This window comes from Phacochoerus africanus, chromosome 1, assembly GCF_016906955.1.
Source record: "Phacochoerus africanus isolate WHEZ1 chromosome 1, ROS_Pafr_v1, whole genome shotgun sequence".
NCBI lineage: Eukaryota > Metazoa > Chordata > Mammalia > Artiodactyla > Suidae > Phacochoerus > Phacochoerus africanus.
The window spans coordinates 24,401,675-24,425,335 of record NC_062544.1 but is presented as its reverse complement, the minus strand read 5'-3'; the positions used below and the strand labels follow the sequence as shown (position 1 = coordinate 24,425,335).

Sequence of the window (23,661 nt, the reverse complement as noted above, 5' to 3'; positions counted from 1 at the left end):
GTTTTAATCTCTATTGTTTGTCTTCGATGCTTTCCATGGATGTCTGGAATCTGAGCTGTCTGCTCACACTTAAGCGTAGGGGCGCATTAAAGGATCCAGCAGTGCCTCAGCACTGGGGTAGGTCGAAACTCGGATTCAGATCTGATCCCTGGCTCAGCAACTCCATATGCCTGTGTGGTGGCCGAAAAAGAAACAAAGGAACAGTAGGGTCCCCAAAAGCGGACTGGAGGGAGCTTGTTGACAGTGGGTTACGTGCTGGACTACGGGTTATGGGGGACATGATTCAGCTGGACTGTTTCATCCAGGAAACCTCACTGCCAGCGTCTTTACGTCTTTTCTCTTTCCATCTCTTTTCTCTGAAAAGAAGACACTCAGGGTCCCCCGACTCCTTTACTGTCCAGCCTGGAGGGTAAGAGCCAAGCATCCTGCTGGGAACCCAGGGGTGCAAGCGGGCCGGGGTCTCTATCCTGCATGTCCACGTTCACATAATCACAGTGTTTTCAGTAGGGTGCACCCCAGCTTTGAACGTGCCTTGTATCCTGTCATCCAGGGACTCTGTTTCACGCTCTCCCAAAAAGTAAACATCCAATTTTGTTCTTGCCAGGTTGGGGATGGGCAGTTGCCTGGGGCTGTACCAATGTGGGCAGCAGATCCGGTGGTCTGAGTCTCAGAAACAGCTTTCAGAGTTCCCGTCGTGGCGCAGTGGTTAATGAATCCGACTAGGAACCATGAGGTTGCGGGTTCGGTCCCTGCCCTTGCTCAGTGGGTTAAGGATCTGGCGTTGCCGTGAGCTGTGGTGTAGGTCGCAGACACGGCTCGGATCCTGCGTTGCTGTGGCTCTGGCGTAGGCTGGTGGCTACAGCTCCTATTTGACCCTAGCCTGGGAACCTCCATATGCCGCAGGAGCGGCCGAAAGAAATAGCAAAAAGACAAAAAAAAAAAAACAGCTTTCATCCAGTCTTCTCTGAGGCCCTCCTCAGTGCACTCCCACCCCCAGAGAAGCCACTCCCTCCAGTTCCTGAGGCTTTTATAAGCGCCCCAGGTAGACGAGAGGTCTGCTCCTTCTCACCATCGGTCCATTTTCTCTTTTCCCATGTCTATCAGCTGGGTTGTCCCTTGGCCATCGGTTTTCCAGCCTCCATGTTTTATTGCCACTCTTTCTGCTCCAAGCTCCCTGTCCCCATGCTTGTACGCCTTGAAAATCTCTTCTCTCGTATCGCCTTAGTCTCAGGAATGAGTGAAAGCATGTAGGTGGCTCCACGGGCATTTTTAGCTGCCAGGCTCCCAGCGATTGATTTTTCACACGGAAAACCAAGGCCTAGAGGAGGAAGGAGCCCCGTGAGATCCCAGAGAACCCAGTTCTCCTGAGGCCTCATCTTTCCGAGGGTAGGAGGACCCCAGGGGAGTCACCAAACCTTTGAATCTTTTTTTTTCCTTTTAATCTTTTGTCTTTTTAGGGCCACACCCACAGCATATGGAGGTTCCCAGCGTAGGAGTCAAATCAGAGCTACAGCTGCCAGTGTAACCACAGCCACAGCAATGTGGGATCTGAGCTGTGTCTGTGACCACAGCTCATGGCAACACTGGATCCTTAATCCACTAAGCAAGGCCAGGGATTGAACCTGCCTCCTCATGGATACTAGTCAGGTTCGTTACCCACTGAGCCTCGACTGGAACTCCAGAAACTTTTTTTTTTTTTTTTAAGGGCCACGCCTGTGGCACACGGAGGTTTCTAGGCTAGGGGTTGAATCGGAGCTGCAGCTGCCGGACTACCCCACAGCAACACTGGATCTGAGCCATGTCTCCATGCACCACAGCTCATGGCAACGCCAGATCCTTAACCCACTGAGGGAGGCGAGGGATGGAACCCACATCCTCATGGACACTAGTTGGCTTTGTTACTGCTGAGCCAAAACAGGAACTCCCCAAACCTTGGAATCTGACTGGCTGACTTGGATTAAATGAAGAGAATTGGTCTTGAGGGTATTTTTACCACTTTTGCCACTTTTTACCAGTGTGACCACGGAGAAGCTACTTTCCCTCTCTTGGTCTCGGTTTTCTTATCTGTAAAATGGGAATAACAGTATCTTGCAGGATTGTGTGTGTGTGTGTGTGTGTGTCTGTGGGTATGTGTGTAGCAAGGTCACTTTAAGCAACACATGTAGAGTGGCCAGCACATTGCCCTGCAGAAACTTACTTTAAGGGTGTACCTTAAATTACGTCTCTTCTCCTTCCCCATGAGGCTGGAGACAGCACCGGAGATGACAGCTCCATCCACAGGGCAGGGCCCCTCCTATAGCCAGACCCTGGAGCAGCAGCCAAGGCCACGTGGCAGAGCTCTCACAAGTCCCAGCAGGTCATCTGAGTGAGAGGGAGGCATGTGACCTCACCAGTCTAACAGCACGCTGGAGAGCTGGACCTGGAGGGCAAACCTGGCTTATAAAATCCAAACAAGGTCATCAGGAGCCTTGGGTCATGCCTCTTGTGCTGGGACCACTGGGGTGCTCAGGCTGGGGATGCCCCCTTCCTCGCTGGTTTGGATCTTAGATCTGAGATGGCCCCTTCTTTGACATTCCAAATGGAGGTGTCTTTGAACCTGAGGGAGCGCTTAGCAGCTTAAGTAGCATCGGAAGTCATGTGACAGGACTGCATTAGGACCAATCATGGATTTATTCTTCTGGACTCCAGGGATCTGTTAAAAATCTTTATCAGTCCAAGGACAATGAATTAATCATATCAAATAAATACTGTTATTATTATTATTTTTCTGTTTCCGGCCGCACCTGCGGCATCTGGAAGTTCCCAGGGTAAGGGCTGAATGCAGTTGCAGCTGCCAGCCTACGCCACAGCCACAGCAATGCAGGATCCGAGCTGCATCTGTAACAACTTACACTACAGCTTTTGGCAACACTGAACCCTAAACCCACTGACCAAGACCAAGGATCGAAACCCCATCCTCATGGACACTGTGTCGTGCTCTTAACCCTCTGAACCACAGTGGGAACTCCTACTGCTATTATTTATTGTGAACTTAAGAATAAGACAAGCACTATTCCAAGTACCTTATACTTCCTAACTAATTTAAGCCCCAGTACACCCCAATGAAGGTGACACTATTAGCATGTCAATTTTACAGATGAAGAATTGGAGGCAGAGAGAAGTGGCATCACGCATGCAAAGTTACACTGCTAGGAAGTTGCAGGACCAGCTCCAGAATCCACATTCTCAAAATATTAGGTAATGTGTACTTCCTGTCAAGAGAATACTTATTGAGCCATTAATATGTTCTAAGGAAACCGTGCTAAGTGGTTTACCTAGACCAGTGGTTTTTGGCTAGAGGCCATTCTGCCCCCTCTTGGGCACATCTGGCGGTGTCTGGAGACATTTTTTTGGTTGTCACAACTCTGGGTGAGAGATGCCACAGGCATCTAGTGGGAGGAATGCTGTTACATATCCCGAAACACACGGGACAGCCCCACGGAGAATGCTTCATTCCTGCCAGTGGACTCTTATGGGCCACCCTAACTTCTTATTTTGGAAACATTTTCTTCTTTCTTTTTACGGCTGGGTACCAGCAGTATTTGGAAGTTCCTGGGTCAGGGATTGAATGAGAGCTGCAGCGCGAGACCCTTAACCCACTGAGCGAGGCCAGGGATCGAACCCACATCCTCACGGACACTAGTCAGGTTCTTCGTGTGAGCCATGATGGGAACTCCTGGAAACTTTTTATTTACAGGAAGTTTGAAAGCATAATAGGATGGATATTGATGGATCCTTCACCGGGATCCACCAACTTTTAACATTTCTCCACCCTGGTTCTGTCGGTCCCTCCTTCTATTCCAATTCTTCTTCTCAGTAGGATGCCCAGTTCAGAGTAAGCCCTCAATGAGTGAGTATTGGAAATGGTGAAAACCATAACTGGAATCTAATATCCAGCACAAAGGAACATCTCCTTAGAAAAGAAAATCATGGACTTGGAGAAGAGACTTGTGGCTGCCTGATGGGAGGGGGAGGGAGGGGGAGGGATCAGGAGCTTGGGCTTATCAGACACAACTTAGAACAGATTCACAAGGCAATCCTGCTGAATAGCATTGAGAACTTTGTCTAGATACTCATGTAGCAACAGAAGAAAGGCTGGGGGAAAAATGTAATTGTAATGAATACATGTAAGGATAACCTGACCCCCTTGCTGTACAGTGGGAAAATAAAAAATAATAATAATAATAATAATAAATAAACAATGGAATAAGAAAAAAAATAAAATAAAAATGATTTAAGATAGTTAAAAAAAAAAAAAAAGAAATGGTGAAAACCTGGATCCCATATGCAAAACCATCAGTGTGTGGCTGACCTGCTCACCTTGACTGGCACCAGAATTTTTTCATTTTTCCTCTCCAGACTCTATCTATCTATCTATCTATCTATCTATCTATCTATCTATCTATCTATCTATTTTTAATTACACAAATGAATTTATCACCTCTGTAGATATATAATGATCATAACAATCTGATTTCACAGGATTTCCATCCCACAGCCCAAGCGCGGACTCTTTTTAGTATTAAGTTGTAAACACAATGCCAGCCGCATATCTTAAGAAAAGGACATTCTCCTGCATGGCTACAACATCCTTATCACACTTCAGACAGTTCTCCAATTGCCTGAGAATATCTTTTATGGCTGCTTTCCCCTCCATCCAGGGTCTAGTCAAGGTGCAAACACTTCATTGGGTTTATGCCTCCTCAGGCATTTTTGTTTGTTTGTTTTTTAGTCTACAAGATTTTCCCCTCTCTGTTTTTTTTTTTTTTTCTTTTTTGGCCATGCTTTCAGCATATGGAAGTTCCTAGGCCAGGGGTGGAATATGAGCCGCAGCTGTAACCTTGACCACAGCTGCAGCAACGCTGGATCCTTAACCCACTGGGCCTCAGCGGGAACTCCTCCTCTCTTTGTTTTTTTCACGGCATTTTATTTTTCTGAAAGAGTCTAGGCCAACAGTCTTGCAGGTTATTACACAGTAGAGATCTGTCTGGTGGTTTCTTCATGATTCAGTTCGGAGTGAACAATTTTGTCAAAAATCCTCCAGGAGGTTTTCATTGCATCGCATCAGAAGGCACACAGTGTCTGCCTGTCTCATTATTGGCGATGCTAATTTAATATCTGTGCAAAGTCGTGGCCGCCAGCTCTCCCATGGAAAAATTTTACCTCCCCAAATTAGTCATGATTTGGGGGAGGGGGTTATACTCTGGGTCCAACTATACCCCCTGACCTCCAAAACAGGAAGGCTTATTTTTCTATACATTCACCACTTTTTCAGACTGCATGACTTTAGCAAGAAAAAAATCCTCTAACTCTTTGAACCTGAGTTTCACTAGGCACATTAATAGCTCCCTTCCAGGGCTCTGGTAAGAGTAAATGCCCCACCCCTCCCCAGTTCCTATGCTGAAGCCCTAACTCCCAAAGTGATGGCATTTGAAGAGGGGCCTTTGGGAAGTAACTAGGGTTAGACAGGGTCATGAGGGTGGGGCCTTCGTGATGGGATTAGTGCCTTCGAAGCAGAGCGCACACAGCCTGCTGTTTTTCTTTCTCTCTCTCTGCAAACGTGAAGACAGTGAGAAGCCAGGAAGAGGGGTCTCGCCAGAACCCAACCATACTGACACCCTGATCTCAGACTTCCAGCCTCCACAGCTGGAAAAATAAATGTCATTTTACCGCCCACTCTGTGGTATTTTGTCACGGCAGCCCCAGCTAAGACAGACGAAGTGCTAAAACCCTCCTGACGGTTTCTGGGACACTGGTTGACCTAGAAACAGCTAATGAGTGTCATACAGTTCTTTTCTAGAATCTGAGATTCTGGGGGTTTTCGGCCCTGAGTTGCCAAGGAAAAGGGCAGAGCTGGGACAGCGAGTAACCCACCCACTGTCCCCTCCCAGACCAAACTTTTCAAAGTGGAGGCTTCACATGGGGGGGAGCATCCAATGATCCAGCCACGGACACCCGGACACCATGGTCTAATGCTGGCCCTTTGGCCCACGCTGCAGATGTTGGGGGACGGATGGAATATGTTCGCTGCTTACTGCCTCTCACCTGTAAGACCCTAGGCCTGTTACTGGTCTTCTCTAAGCCTCGGCTTCCTTGTCTGTTACAGGATAAGAGATCCATTGTGCTGGCCCATAGAATGGTTATGAGAATTAACTGAAATAACAGAGTCAGCCTGTGGGAAAGTGGGTAGTAAATACTCAGCACACATAGGAACGGATACGTTATGAAAAATTAAAAGGCCAAAAACAGTAACGACGAAACCAAAACCAAGCCCACTCCCCACATCAGAAAAGGTCATTGGGTTCCTCGAGCGCTACTCATCTGGCATTTGCCTACGTTGGGAAAGAAGGACTGGGGACCCTGGCATGCTGTTCTCCTTCTGCAGATACCAGGGAGACAGGACATGTCCTCCACTAGGAAATACAGACACACATACAAGCAGATGTACTGTGATACATGCGATGGACAACAGACAGCCCTTACAGATGCTGATCCTGGGGCAGGGAGTCTGTGGATGGAGCTGTCAGAAGCAAGCCTCTTAGTGGAGATGACCTGATGGGAGAGACTGGAAGGGGGACAAGGATCCGCGATGCACATGGATGAAGAGAACGCTTTCTAGGCAAGGGAGCAGAAATACAAAAGCCCCAAGACGGACAGGTACAAGGCAGACCAGGGGAACAGAATGGGTGTGCTTAGTACTCCTGGAGCCTAGTGAATGAGAGCATGAGACGAGGTGGGAGTGGTTGGCAGGAGTCTAACAGTGTAGGGCTGCGTAGACCATGGAAAGAGTGATGGGGAGTTCCCGTCGTGGCGCAGTGGAAACGAATCCGACTAGGAACCATGAGGTTGTGGGTTCGAACCCTGTCCTTGCTCAATGGGTTAAGGATCCGGCATTGCCATGAGCTGTGGTGTAGGTCGCAGAGGCAGCTCGGATCTCGTGTTGCCGTGGCTCTGGCATAGGCCAGCAGCAAAAGCTCTGATTAGATCCCTAGCCTGGGAACCTCCATAAGCCGCGGGAGTGGCCCTAGAAAAGGCAAAAAGACACAAAAAAAGAAAGGAAAAAAAAAAGAAAGAGTGATGGGAAACCACTGAACTTTTTGTTTTTTCAATTATGATGAAAAATACATACATATAATATATATAAACATATATACATAAAATATACTATACATATAAAACATAAACTTTATCACTTTAACATTTTTAAATTTATACAGTTCAGAGGCATTAAATACAGTCATACTGTTGTGCAGCCATCATCACCATCCATCTCTAGAACTTTTTCATCTTCCCAAACTGAAAAACTCTATCCATTAACCAAGAACTCCTTACTTTCCCTAGTCACCGAAGTGCTTTAAATAAGGACGCACAGGTAATGCGTCTGGCCTTCTGAGATGATAACCAATGAACGAAAGGAAATGGAATGAACATGGCAGATGAATCATTGCAAAGCACAAGTAGGAGCAGGAAGAAGAGTAGAGAGGGCGGTGGTTTGGACAAGAATGGAGATGAAAGAAAACAATGAGATGCAGTGAGAGGCAATACAGGCAGGACTCAGCGTGGCCTTTCCCTGCTCCTTTTAGTTGTGTTGGTGGGGGTACTGGTGGTGGAAGGTACTCACAGCTGACCTGGGAGCCCAGCTTGTGCTCCCAGACGGCATGCAGCTGCTGATACTCCTGCTGTGCAAGCTCCAACCGCTGCTGCTTCACTTGGTAGATCTCCTTTTGTGCACTCAGGGCCTCCTGCGCCACCACCAGATAATCCTTCAGCATGTGCTCCTGCTCCCGCCGCCATTGCACCCGGGGATCTTCAATCTGTGTGGTTTCTGGAACAGAGCCCAGAGACCCTAGGTTAGCATATCACAAATACCTGTTGAGCTGGTTCCACAGAATCTACTACCAGAAGGCCAAAAGCATATGAGAAAATTACTATAAATATGAATGGGTTAAACTTACTTCTTAAACAACAGAGACTCTTCATTTGTATTAAACACACACACACACCAGGATCAACTTCCAATCATCAAAACAGTTCATCTGAGAAGAGCCAGGAGAAGGACCAGATATGAGTTTTAGTCAAGACAGAGAGACTCAGAGTTCCCGTTGTGGCACAGCGGTTAACGAATCCGACTAGGATCCATGAGGTTCGGGTTCGATCCCTGCCCTTGCTCAGTGGGTTAAGGATCCGGCATTGCCGTGAGCTGTGGTGTAGGTCGCAGACACGACTCGGATCCTGTGTTGCTGTGGCTCTGGCGTAGGCCGGTAGCTATAGCTCCGATTAGACCCCTAGCCTGGAATCCTCCGAATGCCGAGGGAGTGGCCCCAGAAAAGGCAAAAAGACAAAAAAAAAAAAAGACAGAGAGACTCAACAACTGTATAGACACTTCAGGTCACCCATTTTGACAATGAGTAGAGGAAAGGAAAGTAACTGATACTTTGGAGGACATGAAGAAATACCCTGTTGGCAATGGAAATCAGAACAGCCTTAATAGAGGGCTATCTGACCGTGAAAATTAAGAGCCTTAAAATGTTAATACCCTTTCTCCAATAATTCTTCCTACAGTAATTTATTATCAAAAGTAGGAAATTCAGGCAAAGATGCATTTGTACAAAACCATGATCATCATATTATAATAAATAACAAGCATTTATGTAATCTTTACTCTATGCCAAGAATTATTCTAATTATTGTATATTTATTTACTCCTCCAATCCTGAGGTTAACCTTATAGAGGAGGTTCTATAATTATGCCCATTAAACAAATGAGAAAACTGAGACAGAGAGAGGCTAAGTAACTTGCTCAAGGTCATACAGGAAATAACTGCTCAAATAAGCATCTTATATTTATACAATACACTAAAACATCCATTAGAAATAATGTCTTTCATGATACTATAGATAGAAAACCCCAAGGACTCAACCCCAAAACCACCTGAACTGATCAACAAATTCAGCAAAGTAGCAGGATATAAGATTAACATTCAGAAATCAGTCGCATTTCTGTATACTAACAGTGAAATGTTAGAAAAGGAATACAAAAAGATAATACTTTTTAAAATTGCACCCCAAAAGATCAAATATCTGGGAATACACCTGACCAAGGAGGTAAAAGACTCATATGCCGAGAACTATAAAATATTAATCAAGGAAATTAAAGATGTAAAGAAATGGAAAGGTATCCCATGCTCCTGAGTTGGAAAAATTAATATTGTAAACATGGCCACACTACCCAAAGCAATCTTCAGATTCAATGCAATCCCTATCAAATTACCCATGACATTTTCACAGAACTGCAACAAACAATCCAAAAATTTACATGGAACCACAAAGACCCAGAATGCCAAAGCAATCCTGAAGAACAAAAACCAAGCAGGAGGCATAACTCTCCCAGACTTCAGGCAATATTACAAAGCCACAGTTATCAAGACAGTGTGGTACTGGTACCAAAATAGACAAACAGACCCATGGAACAGAATAGAGAACATAGGAATAAACCCAGACACCTATGGTCAATTAATCTTTGACAAAGGAGGCAAGAACATGAAATGGGAAAAAAGACAGTCTTTTCAGCAAGTACTGCTGGGAAACCTGGACAATTGCATGCAAATCATTGAAACTGGAACATACCCTCACACCATGCACAAAAATAAACTCAAAATGGCTTAAAGACTTAAATATAAGACAAGACACCATCAAACTGCTGCAAGAGATCATAGGCAAAACATTCTCTGCTATCAATCTTACCAATGTTTTCTCAGGTCAGTCTCCCAAAGCAACAGAAATAAAAGCAAAAATAAACCAGTGGGACCTAACCAAACTGACAAGCTTTTGCACAGCAAGGGAAACCAAAAAGAAAACAAAAAGACAACTTACAGAATGGGAGAAAATAGTTTCAAACGATGCAACTGACAAGGGCTTAATCTCTAAAATATACAAACAACTCATAAAACTCAACAGCAAAAAAGCCAACAACCCAATGGAAAAATGGGCAAAAGACCTGAATAGACATTTCTCCAAGGAAGATATACAGATGGCCAACAAGCACATGAAAAAATGCTCAACATCACTGATTATTCGAGAAATGCAAATCAAAACTACCATGAGATATCACCTCACACCAGTCAGGATGGCCATCATTAATAAGTCCACAAGTAACAAATGCTGGAGGGGGTGTGGAGAAAAGGGACCGCTCCTGCACTGTTGGTGGAAATGTAAGCTAGTACAACCACTATGGAGAATAGCATGGAGGTACCTTAGAAAACTATACATAGGAGTTCCCGTCGTGGCGCAGTGATTAACGAATCCGACTAGGAACCATGAGGTTTCGGGTTCTATCCCTGGCCTTGCTCAGTGGGTTAAGGATCCAGTGTTGCCATGAGCTATGGTGTAGGTTGCAGAGGCAGCTTGGATCCCGCGTTGCTGTGGCTCTGGCTTAGGCTGGTGGCTACAGCTCCGATTAGACCCCTAGCCTGGGAGCCTCCATATGCCGTGGGAAGCGCCCTGGAAAAGGCAAAAAAAAAAAGACAAAAAAAAAAGAAAACTATACATAGAACTACCATATGACCCAGCAATCCCACTCTTGGGCATATATCCCGACAAAACTTGCCTCGAAAAAGACACACGCACCCGCATCTTCACTGCAGCACTATTCACAATAGTCAAGACATGGAAACAACCCAAATGTCCATTGACAGATGATTGGACTAGGAAGATGTGGTATATACACACAATGGAATACTACTCAGCCATAAAAAAGAACGAAATAATACCATTTGCAGCAACAGGGATGGAACTAGAGACTCTCATCCCGAGTGAAGTAAGTCAGAAAGCGAAAGACAAATACCATATGATATCACTTACATCTGGAATCTGATATATGGCACAAATGAACCTTTCCACAGAAAAGAAAATCATGGACTTGAAGAATAGACTTGTGGTTGCCAAAGGGAGTGGGATGGATGGGGTGCTTGGGGTTAATAGATGCAGGCTATTACCTTTGGAATGGATTAACAATGAGATCCTGCTGTGTAGCACTGGGAACTATGTCTAGTCACTTATGATGGAGCATGATACTGTGAGAAAAAAGAATGTATACACGTATGTGTAACTGGGTCACCTTGCTGTACAGTAGAAAATTGACAGAACAATGTAAACCAGCTATAATGGAAAAAAAATAAAAATCATAAAAAAAAGAAATGATGTCCTTGAAAAAAATTTTTTTAAATGGAAAAGTACTTATGATTAAAAGCGAGTGAAAAGTACTGGGTGTAAAACTGCATAAATAATTTTGCATTTATCAAAATACACGTGTACATTCTCCAAAAGATTAGGAGGAAACAACAAATTAGTAGCAGTAGGTATGTCTTGATGGTAGGATGCTTTTTCTTTATTCTTTTTAATTTTTTAAAAATTATGTGTGTAATAAATATGTATGGTGATAATTTGGAAAAAAAGTGAAAAAACAAAAATTTTTTTTGCAAAGTGTAGCTGGTAGCTGAGCAGGCATATAAGAGGTCAAAGCAATGTCAGAGAATCAATTCCCATTGACTATCAACTCCTCCGTCATTTCCCAGTTGGTAGGCGGAGTAAGAGGTGATTGACACACTAGAAATTATATAATCGCAGCCATATGGTGAACCCAGCCTGCAGACAGGTTTGCTTAGACCAAAGAACTATCTTAATTTTGCTTTTTTTTGTTGTTTTTGTTTTGTTTTGTTTTGTCTTTTTTGCCATTTCTTGGGCTGATCCCGCAGCATATGGAGGTTCCCAGGCTAGGGGTCCAATCGGAGCTTTAGCTGCCGGCCTACACCACAGTCACAGCAACACAGGATCCGAGCCACGTCTGCAACCTACACCACAGCTCACGGCAACGCTGGATCCTTAACCCACTGAGCGAGGCCAGGGATCGAACCCGAACCTCAGGGTTCCTAGTCAGATTCGTTAACCACTGAGCCATGACGGGAACTCCAGAACTACCTTAATTTTGAATTGATTACTGGTATGTAAAAACAAGGAGATTTATACAGCAGGATTAAAATCCTAATATCTGGTTTTCCTTTTTTTGTTTTGTTTTGTTTTTTGTCTTTTTTAGGGCTGCACCCGCAGCATATGAAGGTTCCCAAACTGGGGTTTGAATCGGAGCTATAGCTGCAGGCCTACACCAAAGCCACAGCAATGTGGGATCTGAGCCACGTCTGCGACCTACACCACAGCTCACGGCAACGCCAGATCCTTAACCCACTGAGAAAGGCCAGGGATCGAACCCGAAACCTCATGGTTCCTAGTTGGATTCGTTAACCACCGAGCCACAACGGGAACTCCTGCTTTTTCTTGCTCATTCAGAAGATCTGGCCACTTTGGGTCCACAATTTATCTCCTGCATTTATTTATGTCATGTGCTTGGCTCCTGGGTCGTTGTCTTTTGCAGGTCCTTTAGCTCTCACTCTTCCTGAATAAGCCCAAACAACCATTCCAATGAAAGAAAGAAGAGACAGGGAGAATGATGACAGAGGCAGCAGGGCCAGGTTCTCATGCCTGCCAATAGTCACTGCATTACAATGGACAGGCGGCTCAACTTCTCTGAGTCTACTTTTCTAATTAGGAAAGAGGATAATGGGCCCTGCTTCGCTACCTCCCACGAAATCGTGGAGCACTTACACCCCGGTAAAGTAAGCACATGATGGGGAGAGTAAAGTTAAAAAAAGCCCCACTGAGACCAGTTTTTGAATTGTCTGTGAAGAGCAATTTGTCAGGCTCTTCCTCTTCCCTTTTCCTGGGAAAGAAAACAAGGTGTGGAGAAGGCTGGCAGCGCCACGGATGGCTTCCCGTAAGGAAAGCTTTGCAGCTCTTCAAGCCACAAGAGGGAGGAACACTTGCAAGAGAAGAAAAAAAGGGGGAGAGAATTTAAAAAGCTGGGCTGTAGGACTGAGGGGGGTGGGGGTGGGCAGCAGTGGGGTGGGGGTGGGTGGACCTCCCATCAGCAGATGTGGATTCCTTCAAGGTTAGGGAGTCCTGGGCCCCCCTCATGGGCCAGCTCCAGATGGGCCACAGAAAAGAAAGCTGGCTTCTCATGGCTAGGCTCAAAAAGTTCTTTAATTCATATATATATATATATATATATATATATATATATATATATATATTTTTTTTTTTTTTTCCTTTTGCTTTTTTAGGGCCACATCTGTGGCATATGGAGGTTCCCAGGCTAGGGGTCTAATCAGAGCCACAGCTGCGGGACTACACCACAGCCACCGCAATGCCAGATCCGAGCCCCGTCTGTGACCTACACCATAGCTCATGGCAACATAGGATCCTTAACCCACTGAGCGAGGCCAAGGATCGAACCCGCAACCTCACAGTTCCTCGTCGGGTTTGTTTCCACTGCACCATGCCAGGAACACCATCATTTTTAAAAAATTTACATTTGGGGGAAAAATATAGAAAACTACAAAAAAAGAAAAATCTCAAAATTCCACCATTTCAAATTCATAAAATAAGAAATGAGTCTCCATCTCTCCAATGTTACATCCTAGAGGTAAGTGCCACTAGAAGTCCCATACTAACAGATACTGCTCTCTGATTATATATAAACCTTTTTATACATACATACCTATACAGAGAAATTTTTTTTTTTTTGTCCTTTTAGGGCCATGCCCATAGCATATGGAAGTTTCCAGGCTAGGGGTCAAATCGGAGCTGTAGCTGCCAGCCTGCCAGCCTACATCATAGCCATAGCAACGCAGGATCCGAGCTACATCTGTGACTTACACCACAGCTCAGGGCAACACTGGATCCCTTAACCCACTGAGCGAGGCCAGGGTTTGAACCTGCGCCCTCGTGGATACTAGTCAGGTTCGTTACCGATAAGCCACAATGGGAACTCCAAAAGTTTGCTTTTAATGTAACGTGGCCCATGTCATATACATTGGTCTGCAATTTGCTTTCATCTCCAAATGATATATCATGCTCATTTTTCCTTGTAGGTACGTAAAGAATTATCTCGACCTTCAATTTATTTTTTTTCAGTTTTACTACTTTTTGATGTATTCTTGTTTAATTAATTATTTTATTTCATGGCTGCACCTGCAGCATATGGAAATTCCTGGGCCAGGGGTTGAATCTGAGCCACAGCTGTGGCTGGGGATCTAACCTGTACCTTTTCAGTGACCTGAGTCTCTGTAGGTGGATTCCTAACCCACTGTGCCATGGGGTGGGGACTTGCATTTTTAGTTTTTACTTGCCTCGATCATTTAAACGGTTGCATAGTATTCCATAGTGTGGTATTAACATGTATTTATGATAGGGTATTGGTGGTTTCCCAGACCACTACTGGGAAATATCTGCATAGTTTTCTCTTTTTTTCTTTTTTTTTTTTTTGCCTTTCTAGGGCTGCTCCTGCAGCACATGGAGGTTCCCAGGCTAGGGGTCTAATCAGAGCTGTAGCCTCTGGTCTACGCCACAGCCAGAGCAACGCAGGATCCGAGCCACGTCTGTGACCTACACCACAGCCCACAGCAATGCCAGATCCTTAACCCACTGAGCGAGATCAGGGATCAAACCCACAACCTCATAGTTCCTAGTCGGATTCGTTAACCACTGAGCCACGACGGGAACCCCTGGATAGTTTTCCATTCTTTTGCTAACACAACCAATGATGTAGTGAGGATTCTTGAAAACATAGTTCTCTGAACTTGTGCTATTAACTCTGGAGCATACATTTCTTAAACAAGTACTGGGTCAGTGGGTTAAAAGCCTGGGTTAAAATTTTTTTTTTTTTTCTTTTTAGGGCCACACCTACAGCATATGGAAATTCCCAGAGTAGGGGCTGAATTGGAGCTGCAGCTGCAGGCCTATGCCACAGTGACAGCAAAACCAAAGCCCAGCTGCATTTGCAACCTACACCACAGCTTGTGGCAACACCAGATCCTTATCCCACTGAGTGAGGCCAGGAGTTGAACCCATATTCTCACAGATACTAGTCGGGTTCTTAACCCGCTGAGCCAACCACAGGAACTCTGACACATTTAAAATTTTAATAGACACTACCAAATTATCTTCTCAAAGGCTGTACCAATTTTTATTCTCATAAACAGCCTTATGAGAGCTTATGACAAGCTTTTTCCCCAGCTTGTCTGCAAAATTGCTTTTTTTCTCTTGGAAGTTGACACTTCATCCAGTATTCTGGGTCCTGGCAACTGAAAGGGTGTAAGAATTAGCTGAGGAGCTTCAAAAAAAAAAAAAAGAAAGAAAAAAAAAAGAAAAAAAGAGTTCCCTGGTGGCACAGCAAATTAAGGATTTGGCATTGTCACTGCTGTGGTTTGTGTTACTGCTGCAGCATGGGTTTGATCCCTGGCCTGGGAACTTATGCAGGCCACAGTCATGGCCAAACAAACAAACAAACAAACAGAAACAAGGAATTCTCCTCGTGGCTCAGTGGTTAACAAATTCGACTAGAAACCATGAGGTTACAGGTTCGATCCCTGGCCTTCCTCAGTGGGTTGGGATCTGGTGTTGCCATGAGCTGTGGTGTAGGTTGCAGACGTGGCTCAGATCCTGTGTTGCTGTGGCTCCAGTGTAGGCTGGCGGCTGCAGCTCCGATTCGACCCCTAGCCTGGGAGCCTCCATATGCAGGAGCGGCCCAAGAAATGGCAAAAAGACAAAAAAAAAAAAAGAAAGAAAAAAGAAAGAAACAAAAACAAAAGTAAAAGCCTGACCCCTGTTCCCAGAACACTTACATCAGAATTTTCAAGAGCAGAGCTTTGTCAGGTGACTGCTAAGCAGCCAGTGTCCAAGAACCCCTGTTTGCACAGTAGAATTACCTGGGGAAATTTAAAAAATCTCAATGCCCAGATCCCAAGGCCCTCCACCCCCCACCAATTAAATCAGAATCTCTGGGCGTGGGAAGGAGGCAATGGTGATCTGCAATGCCCCCCAAATAATTCCCATGTGCCACCAAAGATGAGAGCCATTAAGACATGATGACGCAGGTGGGCTGAGCAGTCACTGAAGCCGGCAGGCATGGCTGGCAGGTGAGATGCTGAGCTCCAGACAGAATCACTGCTCAGAGGGCTGGCTGAATGCTGGGCCCTTGACAAAGGCCCTGGGCACACGTGGATGGATCTGCCCCACGGCACTCTCGGTTTAATCTGAGGGAGGCGCACTCCCCCTGGATGAAGCCATGATCCTCGGACTATTCATGCACCTGAGAGCTTTAACTGAAGGCTGGCTTGGCTACCATTTTTGGTGACGCAGGCTTTCTTCTGTAGCACAAACCCACACAGATGGATGGAGGCACAGACAGACAAACACAACACACAACCACACACCAGAACCTGGTTGTATGTTGGAAACTACCCTAGAGATTTCCATTTATTTGGTCTGAAGTACTAAGGGGGTATCAATACATTGTTTAAATCACCTTTATTAAGGCATAATTTAAATACAATGAAGTGCAACCACTTAAAGGATGTGCTAGTTGGATCCTATAGTTGGATGTGTTCTGACAAATGCATACACTGTAAACTACCACGTGTTATCAACTTGGAAACGTTTCCTTTACCCACCAGTCTTGTACTCTTTCCCAGTCAGTCACCTCCACTCACCTCCTCCTTCTACTTCTGTTTTAAAAGTTCAAGTCAAAGGAATCGAAGTGTATCTGCTCTTGGGATCTCACTTTCTTCATTTGGCGTAAAACTTTTCAGACCCGTTTATGTTGTATCGGTTTTGTTCGTGCTGATTAAGAGCCCATTGTACGAATATAGTGTAATTCACTTTTTGATAAACCTTTGGGGTGTTTCCAGTTTAAGATCATCATGAATAAGGGAAGGCTGTAATGAACATGCATGCACGGGTCTTTGCAACGTTTGCATTTCGCTTTGGTAAAATTACCTAGGGGGGGAAGAGCTGGCTGTTATGTTAATTATACATTGAATTTTGTAAGAGACTGGCAAACTGTTTTCCAAAATGCCCGTTGTGATTTATAGCCTCATGGATATAAGAATTACGAGTTCCAGTTCCTCCATGCCCTCACCAATCACTAATACTGTCACTCTTTTCATTCCCATCATTATAGTAGGTATGTACTGGTATCTTGTTTAATTTTAATTCATATTGCCCTAATGACTGATTACGCAAACTATATGTGTTTATTGGCCACATAAAGGTACTGATTAACTTCTCTAGTGAAGTGTCTATTTATTTAAATCTTTTGCTCACAGTTTTTACTGGATTGTTGGGCTCCTTACTACTTTTAAAAATTTATTATTTTTTTTCTTAGGGCTACACCTGTAGCATACGTAAGTTCCCAGGGGGTTAAGTCGGAGCTGCAGCTGCTGGCCTACACGACAGCTTATGGCAATACCAGATCCTTCACCCACTGAGCAAGGCCAGGGATCAAACACGCATCCTCATGGATACTGGTCGGGTCCTCAACCTGCTGAGCCACGATGGGAATTCCCTGGCTTCTTACTATTAAGTTGTAAGAGTTCTCTACATTTTATTGAATCAGGTCCGCTGTTAGATATATGTACTACAAACATTCTTCTCCTTATCTGTAGCTTGCTTTTTCAGCTTCTTAAATGTTGTTTTTTTGTTTGTTTGTTTGTTTTTAGGGCCACACCACAGGCAAATGGAGGTTCCCAGTCTAGGGATAGAATCAGAGCTGTAGCCACTGCCCTATGTCACAGCCACAGCAATGCCAGATCCGAGCCATGTCTGCAACCTACACCAACCTATACCATAGCTCATGGCAATGCCAGATCCTTGACACACTGAGTGAGGCGAGGGGCAGAACCTGCATCCTCATCAATACTAGTCAGATTTCTTTCCTCTGAGCCACGATGGGAACTCCTTTAATGGTGTTTTGTTTTTGGTTTTTTTTTTTCATTTTTTTTTTATTACTCAAATGGATTTATCACATCTATAGTTGTATAATGGTCATAACGATCTGATTTCACAGGATTTCCATCCCACAGCCCAAGCACATCCCCCCACCCCCCAAACTGTCTCCTCCGGAGACCATAAGTTTTTCAATGTCTGTGAGTCAGCATCTGTTCTGCAAAGAAGTTCCGTCTGTCCTTTTTGCAGATTCCACATGTCAGTGAAAGCATTGGATATTGGTGTCTCGTTGTATGGCTGACTTCACTTAGCATGACAGTTTCTAGGTCCACCCATGTTGCTAAAAATGCTGGTATTTCGTTCTTTTTGATGGCTGAGTCATATTCCATTGTGTATATGTACCACATCTTCTGGATCCACTCCTCTGTCGATGGACATTTAGGTTGTTTCCACGTCTTGGCTATTGTAAATAGTGCTGCAATGAACATTGGAGTACACGTGTCTTTGCGAGTCGTGGTTTTCTCTGGATATGCCCAGGAGTGGGATTGCTGGATCAAATGGTAGTTCTATGTTTAGTTTTCTGAGGAATCTCCATACTGCTTTCCACAGTGGTTGCACCAATTTACAATCCCACCATTTTCATTTTTTTTTTTATTACTCAAATGGATTTATCACCACCATTTTCATTTTTTAGTTTTCTGAGGAATCTCCATACTGCTTTCCACAGTGGTTGCACCAATTTACAATCCCACCAACAGTGTATGAGGGTTGTCAGTTTGATTAGTATGTCTCGGGGTGTTCCTCCTTGGGTTTATTTTGTATGGTACTCGTGCTTCCTGGATTTGAGTGAGTGGTTCCTTCCCCATGTTAGGGAAGTTTTCGGCTATTATCTCTTGTAATATTTTTTCTGTCTCCTTCTCTCTCTCTTCTCCTTCTGGTACCCCTATAATACGGATGTTGGTACGTTTCACGTTGTCCCAGAGTTCTCTGAGACTCTCTTCATTTGTTTTCAATCTTTTTTCTTTTTTGTTCTGCATCCGTAATTTCCACTAATCTGTCCTCCACCTCGCTTATTCATTCTTCTGCCTCCTGTATTCTGCTGTTAGCTGCTTCTAGTGAATTTTTTATTTCAGTTATTGTGTTTTGCATCTCTTCTTGTTTAAGTTTTATATCTTGTATCTCTTTGGTCAGTGTTTCCTGTAAGTTATCCATCTTTGCCTCCAGTTTATTTCCAATGTCTTGCATCTTCTTCAGCATCAACAGTCTAAAGTCTTTTTCCTGGAGGCTGAGAATCTCCTCATGGCTTAGCTGTTTTTCTGGGGTTTTTCCTTTCTCCCTCATCTGAGTTATAGTTCTCTGTCTTTTCATTTTTATAGGTTATTGGTGTGGTGACCTTTTTAGAGATAATAGAGCTGTAGCCTCTCTTACTTCTGGTGTCTGCCCCCCTTGTGGCTGAAGTCAGTATGGGGGGCCTGCTGTAGGCTTCCTGATGGGAGGGGCTGATGCCTGCCCCCTGGTAGGTGGAGCTGATTCTAATCCCTCTGGTGGGTGGGGCTTAGTCTCTGGATGGGATTAGAGGCAGCTGCGTGCCTGAGGGGTCTTTAGGTAGCCTGTTTACTGAGGGGTGGGGCTGTGATCCCACCTGGGTTGTTGTTTGCCCTGGGGCTTCTCAGCGGCTGGCTGACGGGTGGGGCCAGATTTGCCCAAAATGGCACCTCCAGAGAAAGGCACTGCTGCTGAATATTCCCGAGAGCTTTGCTTTCAATGTCCTTCCCTCACAACAAGCCACATTCACCTGTTTTCCCAGGATGTCCTCCAAGAACTGCGGTCAGGTTTGACCCAGATTCCCTTGGAGACTTTGCTTTGCCCTGGGACTCAGTGCACGTGAAAGTCTGTGTGCGCCTTTTAAGAATGGGGTCTCCGTTTCCCCCAGTCCCATGGAGCTCTTGTGCACAAGCCCCACTGGCCTTCAATGCCAGATGCTCCGGGGCTCTTTCTCCCTATGCTAGATCCCCACATGTGAGAGTTTGATGTGGGGCTCAGAACTCTCACTCCTGTAGGTCTCTGTGAACCAGTTAGATTCCAGTCTGTGGAGCTTCCCACCCAGGAGGCATGGGGTTGTTTATATCGCAAAATCGCCCCTCCTACCTCTTGATGTGGCCTCCTCTTTTTCTTCTGGAGTAGGGTATCTTTTTTAAGGTTTCCGGTCCATTTTGGTGAAGTGTGCTCAGTCTTTAGTGGTGAATTTCGTTGTTTTTAGGAGAGAAGTTGAGCTCCAGTCCTTCTATTCCGCCATCTTAATTCCGTCTCCAATGGCGTTTTTTTGAAGAGCAGAAGTTTTAACTCAAGGAAGCCCAAGTCATCATTTTTTCTCTTATGGTTAGTATGCTTTTGGGGTTTTGTTCAAAAAAATCTTTGTCTATGCTAAACTTTCGCAGATTTTTTCCTAAGTGTCCTTCTTGATGTTTTCTAGTCTTAGCTTTTATGTTCAGGTCTGTAGTTCATCCTGAATTTAGTTTTACATGTGGTGTGAGATGGGGGTACGAGTGGAGATGTATCTTTTCCCATGTGGATACCAGAGGCAGTAGCAACTGTTGAAAAGGCTGTCCTCTGGGGGCACTGGGCTTTTGCAAAGCCCTCTAGGTGGTTCTAAGGAGCTATGTTAACGGCTATTGGTCTTGAACTAGTCACACTCTGAGGGGGTCCTCCCTAGCCCGGCCCTTTCTGCTGGCACTTCCCTTTCTTAACTCCATTCCTCCAGAAGAGCTAACTTTATACCTGGGCAGGTTCTTAGAGATCCCCTTGGACAACTACTTTGGAGTGTGTATGTGGGTTTGTTTTTTTTTTTTTTTTTGGTCTTTTTAGGGCTGCACCCGCGGCATGTGGAGTTTCCCAGGCTAAGGGTTTGAACCGGAGCGGTAGCCGCTGGCCTATGCCACAGCCATAGCAACACAGGATCCGAGCTGCATCTGCAGCCTACACCACAGCTCATGGCAACACCGGATCCTTAACCCACTGAGCAGAACCAGGGATCAAACCCACGTCCTCATGGGTACCAGTTGGGTTCGTTACCGCTGGGCCGCGACGGGAACTCCGAGTTTGTGTTTTTAGTAAAGCTAAACATGGACATAGTTTAAGCATTCAGCATGTCACGACTTGGCTACATAAAGCATCATTCCTGGAGTTCCCTTGTGGCACAGCAGGTTAAAGATCCAGCATAGTCACTGCGGGAGCTTGGGTAACTGCTGTGGCACGGGTTGTGCAGGCTTCGGGGGCGGCCAAAACAAATAAAATAAAAAACATCATTCCTCCATCCCCTTTACCCTCATGCCCCTTCTCCCCCAAAAGGCAGCTACTTCCAGCAAACGTTTAGTGGATGGAGGGCAGCTGTCGTTGAGACCGTTTCCCATCCCCCTCCAGGCTCCAAACCTCCACCTACAAACACACTCCACACACCCTCCATACAGCTCACAGGTTCACCACACTCTGCAGGTGCCTCACCCCCACCCCCGCCCCCGCCCCCGCCTCGACACACCACACACCTGCGTTCTGCACTTGCCACATGCACGCCCACGTGATGACAACCACTACTGAATCCCCCAAGGGCTTGAACAACAATTGGCTTCCAAAGAGCTGAACATCTGGAGAATGCCCAGCCTTGTTACTATGCAAAGGCATGCAAGTGAAAAACAATGACGGGCTAACTGCTTCGACAGGATGAAGGTATCAAAAAGTAAAGACATGATGGAGTTCCCGTTGTGGCTCGGTGGTTAATGAATCCGACTAGGAACCATGAGGTTGCGGGTTCGGTCCCTGGCCTTGCTCAGTGGGTTAATGATCCGGCGTTGCCGTGAGCTGTGGTGTAGGTTGCAGACGTGGCTTGGATCCCACGTTGCTGTGGCTCTGGCGTAGGCTGGTGGCTACAGCTCCGATTAGACCCCTAGCCTGGGAACCTCCATATGCCTCGGGAGCAGCCCAAAGAAATAGCAAAAAGAAAGACAAAAAAAAAAAAGTAAAGACATGAAACTAGCTTCTTACTGATGAAGGTATGAGGAAACTAGCACCCTTGTTGCTTATGGCAGTGCAGACTGACACGATCTTTGAGAAAGACTTAACAAACCAGGCATAGGGACCAGAAGTCTCAGGAGTGTTCATAGCCTTTCACTTTGCAATCCTCTCTTTGGAAATATGACGCCAGGAAAGTAACGTAGAAGAAAGAAGCAATATGCATAAAGATTCTCCTCCTGGTGGTGTTATTTAATAAATGGAAAGAACCCATTATTAAGGTATGCTCATTTTACATGTTAAAATGTGTAGCTACTTCTATTTGCCACATTAAAAATGACAAGTATTGGAGTTCCCGTCGTGGCGCAGTGGAAACGAATCCAACTAGGAACCGTGAGGTTGCGGGTTCAATACCTGGCCTCATTCAGTGGGTTGAGGATCCGGCGCTGCCGTGAGCTCTGGTGTAGGTCACAGATGCAGCTTGGATCTGGCGTTGCTGTGCTTGTGGCGCAGGCCAGCAGCTGCAGCTCTGATTCGGCCCCTAGCCTGGGAACCTCCCTATGTCGCAGGTGTGACCCTAAAAAGACCAAAAAAAAAGGACAAGTATTCATGACATTCTCTCAAATGTTCATGATATTCTCTCAAATATTCATGATACAGCATAAGAGAAAACAGAAGAACACACAATCTTTTATCCGTTTTTAACAGCTGCACCCTCAGGATATGGAAGTTCCCAGGCTAGGGGTCAAAATGGAACTGCATCTGCTGGCCTACCCCACAGCCACAGCAATGCTTGACCTGTGCCGCATCTGTGACCTATGCTGCAACACCAGATCCTTAACCCACTGAGCAAGGCCAGCATCCTCATGTTTCTCGTTGGGTTCTTAACCCACTGAGCCACTATGGGAACTCCCGGAACACACAATTTGATCACTGATTGAAACCATCTAATCACACTGAATACACACAGGCAGTGTTCCCACTGAATACTGATGAAATGAAATGATGAAAACAGGTTATACTTCGGAAAGTATTGTCTACATTTGCTGTTTCCAATTTCTCCCCTCCATTTTCACGGAGACTCACTCTAGTCAGGCTTTGCCCCCGCCACCATCCTTGTCCAAAAGGATCACCAGTGTCACTATAGTTGCTAAATCTATAGGTCAGTTCTCTGTGCTCTAGGTATTGATCTGTCAGAAGCATGTGACTGGGATGACAACTCTCCTTGATAGGCCTCCTTCACTCGGCTGCCAGGACGCTCTTGTTTCCTCCTGCCTCTCTGATCAGTCCCCAGCGTCACGACTGACTTTCCTCTTCTCGGTACCGTCCTCCTGTCTGAGGACCCCACGGCTGCTCCTCCTTTGGTCCTCTTGTCTCTGTCGTGACTTGCTCCTACGGGGATCTCATCCAGCTCCATGTCTCTGAATGCTAACCACCATGCCAACAACTCCCAAATACGGGTCTTCAGCCCCCAGATCCCTTTTCCAAACGCCAGGTTCCTAGAGCGAACTGACCAGCAACGTCTCCTCTCAGAAATGTAGCAGTCATGGAAGATGCCACGTGTCCCAATGAACTCTTGCTCTTCCTGCCTAAACCCCATTCCTCTGGCAGTTTTCTCCATCCAATCGATGGCAACTCCATACAGCCAGTTAGTTGCTCAGGCCCACGGAGAGTCATTCATTCTTCTTTCTTTCACATTCCATGTGCAATTTATCAGGAAGCCTTGTTGGCTCATCTTGAGATGATCTCCAGCATCCGGCCACTTTGCACTACCTCCACCAT

The 23,661-nt window shown here is 45.5% G+C and overlaps 1 protein-coding gene across 1 annotated transcript in view; it reads right to left on the bottom strand.

The window, feature by feature from the left end:
* The window catches only part of WWC1 (WW and C2 domain containing 1), a 177,304-nt gene that overhangs the window by 73,194 nt on the left and 80,449 nt on the right, over positions 1–23,661 (bottom strand). The window contains exon 3 of the mRNA XM_047783615.1: positions 7,661–7,864. Coding sequence (XP_047639571.1) covers positions 7,661–7,864 — 204 coding nt within the window. The remainder of the gene's footprint in view (positions 1–7,660; positions 7,865–23,661) is intronic.